This window comes from Typopeltis vanoorti, chromosome 13, assembly GCF_054136105.1.
Source record: "Typopeltis vanoorti isolate ZY-2024b chromosome 13, IOZ_Tvanoo_1.0, whole genome shotgun sequence".
Classification (NCBI taxonomy): Eukaryota; Metazoa; Arthropoda; class Arachnida; order Uropygi; family Thelyphonidae; genus Typopeltis; species Typopeltis vanoorti.
Window position 1 is genome coordinate 81,585,075 of NC_143561.1, and position 12,973 is coordinate 81,598,047.

Consider the following 12,973-nt stretch of genomic DNA (forward strand, 5'->3'; position numbering starts at 1 on the left):
GGAACACTCATCTTTTATTTTATAATTATAAAATAATTGTATATTTATAAATAAATATTTATAAACAATTATATATTTATAATCTAATTATTTTATAATTAGATTTTGGCTTATGTACACAGACATCATATGCATTTTAATCTTTAGAGGTACCTGTGGCAAAGTATATTTATTAATAGAACACGTAAAGACCACAGTAATAACTTTTAATTAATAAAGGTACAAATAATTCATACTGAAATTTACAGTACATCTTCAGTGTCATACAAACAGTTAAAAGAATGGAATATAAAGTACAGAACAGTCGGTGGAGCACCACACATGTGGTGCTCCACCGACTGTTCAAATGTAAAATACAGTAATTTCCAGTTTATCTGACCTTCTATTATCAGAACTTACTGTTCTGATATTCGAAGGGTTAGATAAACAGTAAATTACTGTATATGAAAATTTTAGCATACATACCAAAAATTATGCTGTTATAAAAATTGTGAGTAATTATTTTTTTCTTTCATAGCTATTCTATTTTATTTGTTCTGGAGCCTTGAACAACTTACTTTTGAGGAAAGATATGTGCCATTGGTCTAAGGGTATGCAAATCAGGTATCAGAATTCATTATCTTTATTGTTTAAAGCTATTAACTTCATTCATCAATGCCAGTTATATATTATGTTATATATTATGTTATATATATATTATATATTATGTGTTATGTTTTAAAAGAGGCAAACCGTGAGTAGACATAACTATACAAATAAATAACGGAAAAACTCGCGTAGAAATATTATTTAATAGTATAATTTTCGCCTGTGTGTCACAGGCATCTTCAGTACAATTAGGCACAAAAATTAAACACTAACTGACAATTCCAAAAAGTGCCACCTAAGTAGCTGGTGTAAGATAACTAAAAAGGTCAATAACTTTCCTAAAAAAAAATAAAAATAAAAATAAAAATAAAAAATAAATAAATAAATAAAAAATTTAATACAATAAAAAGTTAGGAAAGATTAGCTGATTTGTAAAGTACTATCTCCCATAAAGGGGATAGACGTAAGCCGTCAGATCTGTTTAAGTTAGGAGAATGAAGTAAAGTTTCACATGCTTCTTTATAAAGGCGTTCCATGAGAAACTGACTTTTGTGAAGAACTCTTGTCTTTCTCCAATGAACTCTGTGTCTAGTGAAGATGGCATGTTCTGCAAGTCCAGACTTTTCAGGTTTAAAGTATTCAATATAAGATTGGTGTTCTTCTAGCCGAATGGAGACAGATCTTCCCGTTTGTCCGAAATAACATAATCCACAAGAGCACAGAATCTGGTAGACACCTGGATGATTAAGATGTGGAAGCTTGTCCTTTGGAGAAGCGAGAAAGGTGGAGATTTTTCTAAACGGTCAAAAGGCAACAAAAATATTCAGTGGTTTTAAAATTTTTGCTATACGTTCACTGATGCCTTGTATATAAGGGATGGTAATGCGCGTTATTTTTTTTTTATTTTTTTATTTTTTTTTTATTTTTTTATTTTTTTTTTAGGAAAGTTATTGACCTTTTTAGTTATCTTACACCAGCTACTTAGGTGGCGCTTTTTGGAATTGTCAGTTAGTGTTTAATTTTTGTGCCTAATTGTACTGAAGATGCCTGTGACACACAGGCAAAAATTATACTATTAAATAATATTTCTACGTGAGTTTTTCCGTTATTTATTTGTATAGTTATGTCTACTCACGGTTTACCTCTTTTACAACTTATTGCTAGACTTCACGGAGAGTCTATTTCCAGACAATCTGCTAGATACGGTAAAGCATTGATAAAGAAGGCCAAATGCATTAACAGATTAATATTCCTTAAACGATGTAAGATGGCCCAGGTTATTCCAACCTGTTGTAAAATAAAAGAAGTTTTTAGGTCCCCAAAAGCTCATCGGATCTACTTCAAAGCTAGTAAGTCTCTTTTAAATATTCAGCTACACGAAGCTAAAAAATCTCTTGCCATCTTAAATAGAGAAATTATGGATATAAAAATTGCTCTGGAATCTAATTTAACTGTTGAAACTTTTACTACTGTAATACGCATATCTTCGAGTTCTTACTTAAAGGTTTTCAATGATTCTCGTGACCAGCTGAAACGCAAATTTGAATCACTAGTCAGCTTACCTAGATCCAGTAATAATACTATTGATATAGATAAAGTAGTCATAAATGTTTCCGGACGTCCACTAACAGACTGTGAACGTTTTGTTTTATCAAAAGGATATGATTTCGCTGTTACACCGAATAAGGTGCCTATTATGTATTTTTTTCATAACATAGACAGGGGTATTCGATCCTTACCCCAAAAAACAGCCAACAGATTATGTTTTGAATGTGCACAAATTCTTTTTCATGCCAAGCCTCCTCGTCCTAATCTTTCTTACTCTGAATTTAAAGCATTGAAATCACTGAAGAATAACAATAATTTAATAATTACGAAAGCTGATAAGGGGAAGGCTGTAGTGATTCAAGATAGGAAGGAATATGAGAGAAAAATGTCTCTTTTACTTCGCGACTATTCAACTTATAGGCCTCTTACATCGGATCCTACCCGGAGTCAATTGAAGAGACTTAATTCTCTTATAGATAATGTATCTACATGGAATGAAGATCAAAAGAAAAAACTTAAAACCTTCTTCGGTCGTCCACCTAGATTGTATGGTCTTCCAAAAGTTCATAAACCAGGCATTCCGTTAAGACCAGTCGTAGATTGTATAGGTTGCCCAACTTACAAAATCTCAAAATTTTTATCTAATTTACTCTCCTCTTCAACTAGAAGAACTGATACTTATATAAAAAATACTTTGGATTTTAAAAATAAAATTTCAGATCTTCATTTGGACGTTTCTGATATCATGATCAGTTTAGATGTTGTTTCTTTATTTACAAATGTGCCTCTTTCGGAAAGTATTGAATTACTACAACAGGAATTTCCTTCAGACATTGTAAACTTATTTGATTTTGTAATAAATTCTGGTTATTTTTCTTTTAAAAATAAGTTGTATCAACAAATTGAAGGAACAGCAATGGGTAATCCTCTCTCTCCTGCTATCTCTAATTTCTTTATGGAACATTTTGAACAACGTATCTTTGACAATATTTCTCCCAGACCTACTCATTGGTTCAGATATGTCGATGACATTTTTGCTGTATGGAATGGCTCTTCTGATGAACTTCAACAATTTCTCAATAAGTTAAACACATTTCATCCTAGGATCAAGTTTACCCTAGAAGTAGAATCAAATAAGCAGTTAGCCTTTTTAGATCTTCTAATTCTTTGCCAACCAGATGGTAACCTACATTTCTCAGTTTATAGAAAGAAGACTCATACAGGCCACTATATCCATGCGGAATCTCATCACCATCCCAGTCAAAAGGCAGGAACTATTAAAACACTGGTTCATCGGGCCCACTCCTTTTGTTCTACAGACGATCTTTTACAGAAAGAAATACGATATATAACTTCTTCCTTTCTATCTAATGGCTATAAGAATTGCTTCATTAAAAGAACTTTGAGTAGATTTAATATGTCTCCCTCTTCAAACACAGAGGAAATAACGCGCATTACCATCCCTTATATACAAGGCATCAGTGAACGTATAGCAAAAATTTTAAAACCACTGAATATTTTTGTTGCCTTTCGACCGTTTAGAAAAATCTCCACCTTTCTCGCTTCTCCAAAGGACAAGCTTCCACATCTTAATCATCCAGGTGTCTACCAGATTCCGTGCTCTTGTGAATTATGTTATTTCGGACAAACGGGAAGATCTGCCTCCATTCGGCTAGAAGAACACCAATCTTATATTGAATACTTTAAACCTGAAAAGTCTGGACTTGCAGAACATGCCATCTTCACTAGACACAGAGTTCATTGGAGAAAGACAAGAGTTCTTCACAAAAGTCAGTTTCTCATGGAACGCCTTTATAAAGAAGCATGTGAAACTCTACTTCATTCTTCTAACTTAAACAGATCCGACGGCTTACGTCTATCCCCTTTATGGGAGATAGTACTTTACAAATCAGCTAATCTTTCCTAACTTTTTATTGTATTAATTTTTTTTTTTTTTTTTTTTTTTTTTTTTTTTTTTTTTTTTTTTTAGGAAAGTTATTGACCTTTTTAGTTATCTTACACCAGCTACTTAGGTGGCGCTTTTTGGAATTGTCAGTTAGTGTTTAATTTTTGTGCCTAATTGTACTGAAGATGCCTGTGACACACAGGCGAAAATTATAGTATTAAATAATATTTCTACGTGAGTTTTTCCGTTATTTATTTGTATATATGTGTTATGTATCTACATGACTCCTATGTTTTTTGATAGTACTCCTAGTCTCTCTTAATTTTCCTATTTAAAATTACTATTTTTAGTAACATCAAATTATTTTCATAAACTTGGGTTAAATTTGATGGTCTAAAGTAGGGGTTCTCAACCTTTTTTTTTTGGGCTCATAGCACACTTTTTAATGACCAAAATATTGGTGGCACAGCAGGGGATAGTAATTATTATTGATAAATTCAAGTTGCAAGCAACTTTTTCTTAAATTCACAATTAAGTATACTGCTCAAAACAATTAGGGGATATTTTGGTCTAAAGTAGGGGTTCTCAACCTTTTTTTTGGGGCTCATAGCACACTTTTTAATGACCAAAATATTGGTGGCACAGCAGGGGATAGTAATTATTATTGATAAATTCAAGTTGCAAGCAACTTTTTCTTAAATTCACAATTAAGTATACTGCTCAAAACAATTAGGCGATATTTTGGTTTTCTTGTAAATTATAAAGTTATAAAAATAATTTACAAATGTAACACATTTATTTTAAAATATTCTTAATATACAACCGTGTAGAACACGCAACTGTGTACAAAATCATGTTAAGACTTGTCAAAACATGTCTTAGCCTATTAGCATGTGGAGGGTATAAAAGCTTGGCTTGTTGCGCTCACTTCCACAGTGCATAATTATCACTTCAATTGTGAACTTGTGTCACCTATCACCCATTATTTTGTTAAAAATGGCAGAGCAACATGATATCCCAGAATCCATGGCTTCGAGAGCCATTAGTCGATTAGAAGCTGAACAAATGCAGCATGTTGTTGCTCAAGCGGGTCGTGTATCTCAAAGCGTAATTTCACAACTTTGGAATCACTTTCTGGAGATAGGAAATGTTTACCGAAGGCAAGGTCACCCATCAACAACTCCAAGAGATGATCAGTATTTGGCATTACTTACTTGCCAGAAAAAATCGAACATTTAACACAACACCACAACTTCAAAGCGAACTTGTAGCAACAGGGAGGCTGGTATCGACACAGACAGTATGAAATAGTCTTCACATCATAGGTTTATATGCTTGAAGACCAATGGTTTGCATTCCACTTACTGCAGATCACAAAAGAGCCCGAAGAATTTGGGCTCGTGTACTTTTAGTTACGAGTCCCGGTTCAGTCTGCAACCAGATAATTAACGTATCTTGATATGACGTGAAAGTGGAACAAGAAATAATCCATAGTTTGTTCATGAAAGGCCCAACAACAAGGTGGGAGTTTGATGGTATGTGCTGGAATAAGTATAGGTGGCCATACTGATCTCTATTTTATCAGAAACAGTTCCTTAACAGCCCAAGGGTATTGCGATGAGATTTTGGAACCTATAGTTCATCCATATGCTGTTGCAATTGGCCAAGAATTCATTTTTATGGATGACAGTGCTCGTCCACACTGTGCAAATTTTGTACAAAAGTGGTTTGAGGAAGAAGGTATTGAATGAATGGACTGGCCTGCCTATTCACTGGATTGTAATCCAATTAACATGCTTGGAATGCTTTAGGTAGGTGCATTTCTGCTCAACTTGTGCCACCACGATCGCTTCAAGAGCTCGAAATTGCTCTCACAGAAGAGTGGGGAAATATCCCACAAGAAATGTTTGATCATCTTATCCAGTCCATGCAATCAAGATGTACTGCTGTTTTGGCTGTTAATGGAGACCATATGCCCTATTAAAACAAGACCATACGCCCTATTAAAGAAATTAACAAAAGCATTTTTGGCTAATCTTGTTGTCATTCTTGTTAAAATTATTTCACACTTAAATGTATAATTTGGTAAATTTGTAATAAATGTTGAATATTAAAACAATATCTCATCAATTACACCCTATCCATAACTAAGAAATATTTATTCATGTATAAAGTACCCAATTGTTATAATTATTTGCAGAAATTTATAATTATCCGACAGAAACTAAAACATCCCCTAATTGTTTTGAGCGACAATATCACACAAAATGGTATGATAAAAATGCCTTTAATTGCATTATACAAGAAATTTAAAAACTACCAAAATCAACGTAAAAATCACTTATAATGTATAATAAATGAAATTACAAATTAACAAAAATGGTTTCTAAATAAAGTTTAATGTGATATTTGTGCTTGTTTGTTCTTTGTTATCTCTCTTCTAGATTTGGTCTGAAGCGAGATAATGCTACTTGCATATCGTTCTCCAAAGTCTCCAGTTTTGAACATTTCTTATGTTTTAGTCATGGTTGCCTAACTCATACATATATAAGGGAAAAATTTTAACTATACATTTAGAGCTTTCTTTATTAACATTTTGTATTGTTCTTCGAATAGTCTTGCACTGCTTTGGCATAATTGGCAACCCTGAATGACCTGGCCAGGAACAGTTGGCTAGTGAGCCTGCTTGCAATAATTAGTCTCCTTCCCCACAGTCAGGAGACAGAACCCAAGGCTTGCTGTAGTGCTGGTATGGTATTCATGTAGTCCAGATACTTCACTTTTGAGTTTAGTCATTGCTTGCCAGAAACTTGGCAACTACGCATGGCTCTGTGATGAGCAGGGAGCTCTGTAGCTGAATTCTCCATCCTTTTGAGAGTTACTGTTTACCCATCCTTAAAATGTAGCCACTTTGCCTGTGTTGTAGCGAGTGATCATGCACTTCTTGACTTAGGCAACTGCTATGCATATATGGAATTTCACATATTATATTCCTTTATTAAGAAGAGATCCAGATGAGCAACTTAGAATGCTACTTATAACAGTGCTATCACACCATTAGTGGCTCCATGTGGGACATCTGTTCATAGTGGAGGAGACCACCAAATGATGATATTGACCCTTTTAATTTTTCATCTTTCTTCTTTTCTTTCCCATATTCTTCACTCTCCTCCTCCTCCTCCTATTTTCCTCACTACCACCACTGGGATCTAACACCTTGCCACTGTTATGGTATGTGAAACAGCAATGGAAGAGAAGAATATTCATAGCACATACGAAATGATCAAGGAATGTTTGAAGGAAGCAGTATCAGACTGCATACTAGGATCAGGCAGAAAAATCATGTGGGAGTTGAATGAATGAATAGCATTATTAAGTAAGAGAGCTGCAAAAAAAGAAAATGTGGATGGGAATTATAAAGGGAAAAGTAATTACTATGCTCATGCGAAGCAGAACAAAGAAGAGTAGCTGGCATGGTAAGGAATGTAAAATCAGATTGAGAAAAAAATTAGCAGAGACAAATGAAATCCCAAAGATTTCATTATATAGTGAGTGCAAGAAAGGTGGTAATGATGGTATAGAACATGATTGAAAAAGTAGAAATAGTTGCATCACTGATCAAGTAGTGTGAGAATAGGTAAATATTACAAAATATCAGTGATACGGCTATGGGACTGAATGGGATATCTATCTGTATGCTACATGAACATACAAGAGAACTGTCAGCGATACCGACCAGGCTGTTTAAGCCTTAGCTTAGGGAGTGAAATAGGACAAGATTATTCCATAACATAAAGGAGATAGCAAGACAGAAGTAGCAAATTAGAGATACGTCAAAATCTCAGAAGTGGTGGTTATGATTGTTGAAAAAGTTGGTTAAAGACAGAATTCAGGAATCAGTGAATATGAGTGTAAAACTCTATAGGAAGGTAAGGTGCCATGATTCTCCAAAATAGCAGTAATAGTGAAAAGCAACTGTGATGCCTTAAGTATCAGTTGATTTGGTTAAGAGAAATGGCTACAATATGATACTACCAGCTTTGCAAAGGCTTTTGACAGAAATTTTAAGTAAATTGTAACAGATGGGAATGGATATGAAGTTGGTGACATGGATAAGAGAGTAACTGACTGACAGACGGAGAGTAGTACATGGTAGAGTAATGTACTGAGTTGAGTCCAGAAGAATGTAGGTGAAGAGTGGTTTCTTGCAGCGCTCTGCACTGGAGCACTGCAAGAAACCACTCTATATAGCATTAATGTTCAAATTAAACTGCACCAGTGTTGTTTAATTTGAACATTAATGGTATAAAGCATGATTTCAAGGGAAATATCCAATTGTTTGCTGATGAGGCAAAACTGGGGAAGGCAGTACTTAATAAAAATAATGTAGAAATTGATCCTGAAGGATGATTTAAATAGATTTTTAGTGTAGGCAAAGGATAATGGTTGTCATTTTAATGTGCTAAAGCATAAAGTTATGTGCTTTGTATTAATTGACAGCACAGGACTACAGGATGATACTAGGATTTGGAAGTGATAAGGGGCCTGAGAATTGAAGTTTATAAAGCATATTGCAGAAGTGAGAAAAATAGCTCATAGAATTGCTTTGATGTTAAAGAACATGTTGACAAGTAGAAATTGGTTATTATTATTATAATAGTTCCTTCTTTTCCTTCTTAAATGTCACTTACTGTATACCTGTTGTATCTTTCCTTGAACTGATTTTTTCTGAAGATGTACTTGCTACAACATCAAATGGTAACCCATTCCACGAGAAGAAACTTGGATTTCACATGCATCCTAACCAGTGGTGTAGCTAGAGCTTTTGCCGCCTGGGGCGGTCCCTGAGTTTGTCACCCCTCTCAATACACACCAAAAATACTATAAAAAGTCAAAATGACGTAGAGGAAAATAAATTAAAACACTATGTTTATTTTTGAAGTAAAACTTTAATTTCAACATTCTAAAATGTTATTTTTCTTGCTTTTCTGTTAGCAAAATCGTCGATGACATTGGCAAAGTCTATTTCATAGTAATGTAGGTAATTCTTAATCAATTTTATTTAGAAAAACTCCTCTCACAACTAGCAACACTTACAGCAATTTTGAGGAAAATTCACAATAGTATGACAATATTTGGAAATGAGTTCTCAAGACTGTATTTTAGAATTAACTGCAAAAGTTCAAAAAAGGTTCAAAGTGCCGCCCCCACCACCCTCCCCTAGCTACGCCTCTGATCCTAACCACACCTTATTGAGCTTTCAGGAATGGCATGGGAAGCTGAGGAAGTATGTGGTTAGAACTCTAAAATCTCACTGATGTGTATAAGATACCAACTTGTCTCTCTCTCTCTCTCTCTCTCTAATATCAACATCCCCCCCCCTCATGCATGTGTGTGCATGCGTGCACACACAGTCTCAAATCTAGAACATGAAAGTGCCATATGTAGTAAGTGATCAGAGAGAGAGAAGAAGAAAGAAAAAATTTAATTAACTGACTGACAGACAGAGAGTAGTAATGTGTTTTTTATGAGCTGGGGGTTGTATTCATTGGGGAACACAGTATGGGGAAGGCTGTTCCAAAGAACATAGGCATATAGAAGGATGAGGGGGTTGGTTTGGTAAGTTTGGAGCTGAACCATGGATTTTGACCAGCAGCTGCCCATTTTTTTGTGTATGATTAGAGGAAGGGTGGTGGGCAGTTTACTAGAGCTAGCATCCATGGAAATATGTATAAGAAAGGACGTAATGCAGAAGTAATGTCTATGGAAAAGGGATTAGGAGGGGTCAATGAAAGGAAATGATCATCTATTAAGAAATCTCTCTTTTTTTTGGGGGGGGGGGGATTTTCTGAGGCTTTTGACAGAATACAGCATGGTAGACTGCTGCATAAATTGGAGAATATGGGTTTGGATTATAGAATATTAGCATGGATAAAAGGATCGCTGACTGACAGATATAAAAAAACTGGTATATGGGGGATGTCAGTCTGCAAGATTAAAGGTAACCATTGGTGTACCACAAGGATTAGTGCTGGGTCCACTGTTATTACATTGTTATTACTGTTATTAGGTACATTAATGATGATGGGAAGGATTTGACAAGTGACATACAGCTATTTGTTGTTGATGATGCAAAGATAGGTAGGGTAATCAAGATGCTGCTGATATTCAGTACTTGCAGAATGATTTCAATAGACTGGAATTGTGGGCATGGGAAAATGGATGTCAGTTCAACATCAGTAAATGTAAAGTCGTGCATTTTGGAGTGATTAGATATCCAATGTCGTTTATATTGGTGGGAATATACTAGAAAAAACTGATGAGGCTAGGGATCTATAGGAAGTTGAAGTTCAGGGGGCCATGTAGCAAAAATGTTGGTGGATAGGGAGTTGAAGTTTAGAGGGCACATTGCAAAAGTGGCTAAATCAGCTCATCAAATCACTTGGATGCTGAAGAATACTTTGAGGAGCAGAGATAAGCAAGTTATTGTTCCTCTGTATCGAGCCTTGATAAGACCCCCACCTCGACTACTGTGCCCAGATTTGGTTACCTAGGTTTCTTCTTGATGGGGAGGAGGTTGAGAGAATCCAGAGGCTAGTGACCAAGATGATAGCAGGTCTATGGAATGAACCTTATGAAAACAGGTTGAAGATTTGTGGGTTGCAGAAATTGGTTGATAGGTGGAAAAGGGGGAGATATGATTGAGACATTCAAATTGCTGAAGGGTTTGTATAGGATTAATTCAGAGGATATTTTTGAGATCAGGACTGGTGGTGGGAGGACTAGGGGACATCCATGGAAGCTGGGCAAGAGTATGGTTAATAAGGGTGTTAGAGCTGGGTTTTTTACTTTTAGAGTGGTGAATGAGTGGAATAAGCTGCCAGAGTCTGTTGTGGGTGCTATGACAGTGAATGAGTTCAAGGCAAAGTATGATAGATACTGTGTGAATGTCGAATAGTTGTGATGGACATGATGTTTAGGGCCTCCCTCGATGAGTCTAAGGACTCCTTGGAGTCGCCCGTAATAATAATAATAACTCAAAAGATAATTGCAATGCTGGAACAAACATTCAGATAAAGATAAAGATGTCACTTTGCCTCTTTACAAAGCCTTGATAAGGACAGTATTCTGAGTTCGGCCAGATTTGGGATTTATAAGCCATTAGGAAGAGTTGAGAAGAGAAGTAATGTTTAGAATAAAAAAAAAAAGAATACTGAGGACGAAGTATTCAATAAGAATTCAGCAATAGGAACTGATGGAATATCAGCACGTGTGCTAAAAGAGCATTCAGCTGAACTGGCTATTCCTTTGACTAGTCTGTTTAATGTAGGTATTAGAACAGGGAGATTCCTCAAGAATAGAAAGAATGCATGGATACAAAGATACTGTTGACCAATTAGTATCTCAGGAATGTTGGTGAAGTAAAATTGGTTAGTGCTCACATTCTGAAATGGGTTGACAGTGAATCTCTACTTTGCAATGAGCAACATGGGTTTACTAAGAGAAGGTCATGTTTTGCAAATTGCTAACGTTCTAAAAAAATGATTCCCATTGAACTTGACAAGGAGAATGGATATACCATGATACTTTGGGATTTTTCAAGGGCTTTTGACAGAATACAGCATGGTAGACTGCTGCATAAATTGGAGTATATGGGCTTGGATTATAGAACATTAGCATGGATAAGAGGATGGCTGTCTGACAGATATAAAAAAGTGGTATATGAGGGATGTCAGGCTGCAAGATTAAAGGTAACCATTCACAAGGATCAGTGCTTGGTCCACTGTCATTCAATCTGTACATTAATGTTGATGGGAAGGATTTGACAAGTGACATACAGCTATTTACTGATGATACAAAGATAGGTAGGATAACCAGGAATGCTGCTGATATTCAGTACTTGCAGAATGATTTGAATAGATTGGAATTGTGGGCATGGGAAAATGGATGTCGGTTCAACATCAGTAAATGTAAAGGCATGCATTTTTGAGCGATTAGATATCCAATGTCGTTTATATTGGTGGGATTATACTAGAAGAAACTGATGAGACTAGGGATCTTGGAGTGTTAGTAGAAAGGAAGTTGAAATTCAGGGGCCATGTAGCAAAGATTGCAAATACAACTCAAAAGATAATTGCAATGCTGAATGAACATTCACATAAAGATAAGGATGTCATTTTGCCTCTTTACAAAGCCTTGATAAGACCTCACTTGGACTATTGTGTGCAAGTCTGGTCTCCTGATTTCTGTTGTGATTCTGATATAGTGGAGAGAGTGCAAAGGAGAGTGTTAAAAATGATATCATGATTGTGGAATACTGATTAGGAAGACAGACTGAAAATTTGTAGACTGCAGAGGTTCATACAGGATTTCAGTTAATGGAATTTTTCAATTTATGGAGAGTGGGGAAAGGACAAGAGGGAAATCCTTGGAAGCTAAGAATGAATGCTGCTAAGAAGGAGGTTAGGACTAGATTTTTCTTTCATAGGGTAGTGCGTGATTGGAATGGATTGCCATTGGATGTTGTGAGTGCAAGCAGTGTGAATGAATTCAAGAATAAGTATGATACCGTATTTCCCTGAAAATAAGACTGGGTCTTATATTAATTTTTGCTCCAAAAGATTCATTAGGGCTTATTTTCAGGGGATGTCTTATTTATTCATGTACAAAAATCTACATTTATTCAAATACAGTCATGTCATCTTCTGGAACATCGTCATAACTCTCCAAACCCCGAATTCCAGCCTGAGTTTCTCGCAACTCCATTTCTTGTAGAACCATTGGCCCCAATCTCTCATGTCCAGCAATAGAGCTCTCCATAAATGAGCACTTCTTGTCCATGTAGCCTGCTCGTAGTGCATTGGCAACACAGCTGTCAGTGATTTTATCCCGTGAATTCTTCAACCCAAGTCACAACCTCTTGCAGACTAG

The 12,973-nt window shown here is 35.6% G+C and overlaps 1 protein-coding gene across 3 annotated transcripts in view; it reads left to right on the forward strand.

Annotated features, from left to right (window-relative positions):
- didum (dilute class unconventional myosin) overlaps nucleotides 1-12,973 on the forward strand; it is a 696,374-nt gene that overhangs the window by 656,859 nt on the left and 26,542 nt on the right. For all 3 annotated transcript variants that reach the window (XM_090402302.1, XM_090402303.1, XM_090402304.1), the window contains one exon: nucleotides 518-603. In XM_090402302.1, coding sequence (XP_090258428.1) covers nucleotides 518-603 — 86 coding nt within the window. The remainder of the gene's footprint in view (nucleotides 1-517; nucleotides 604-12,973) is intronic.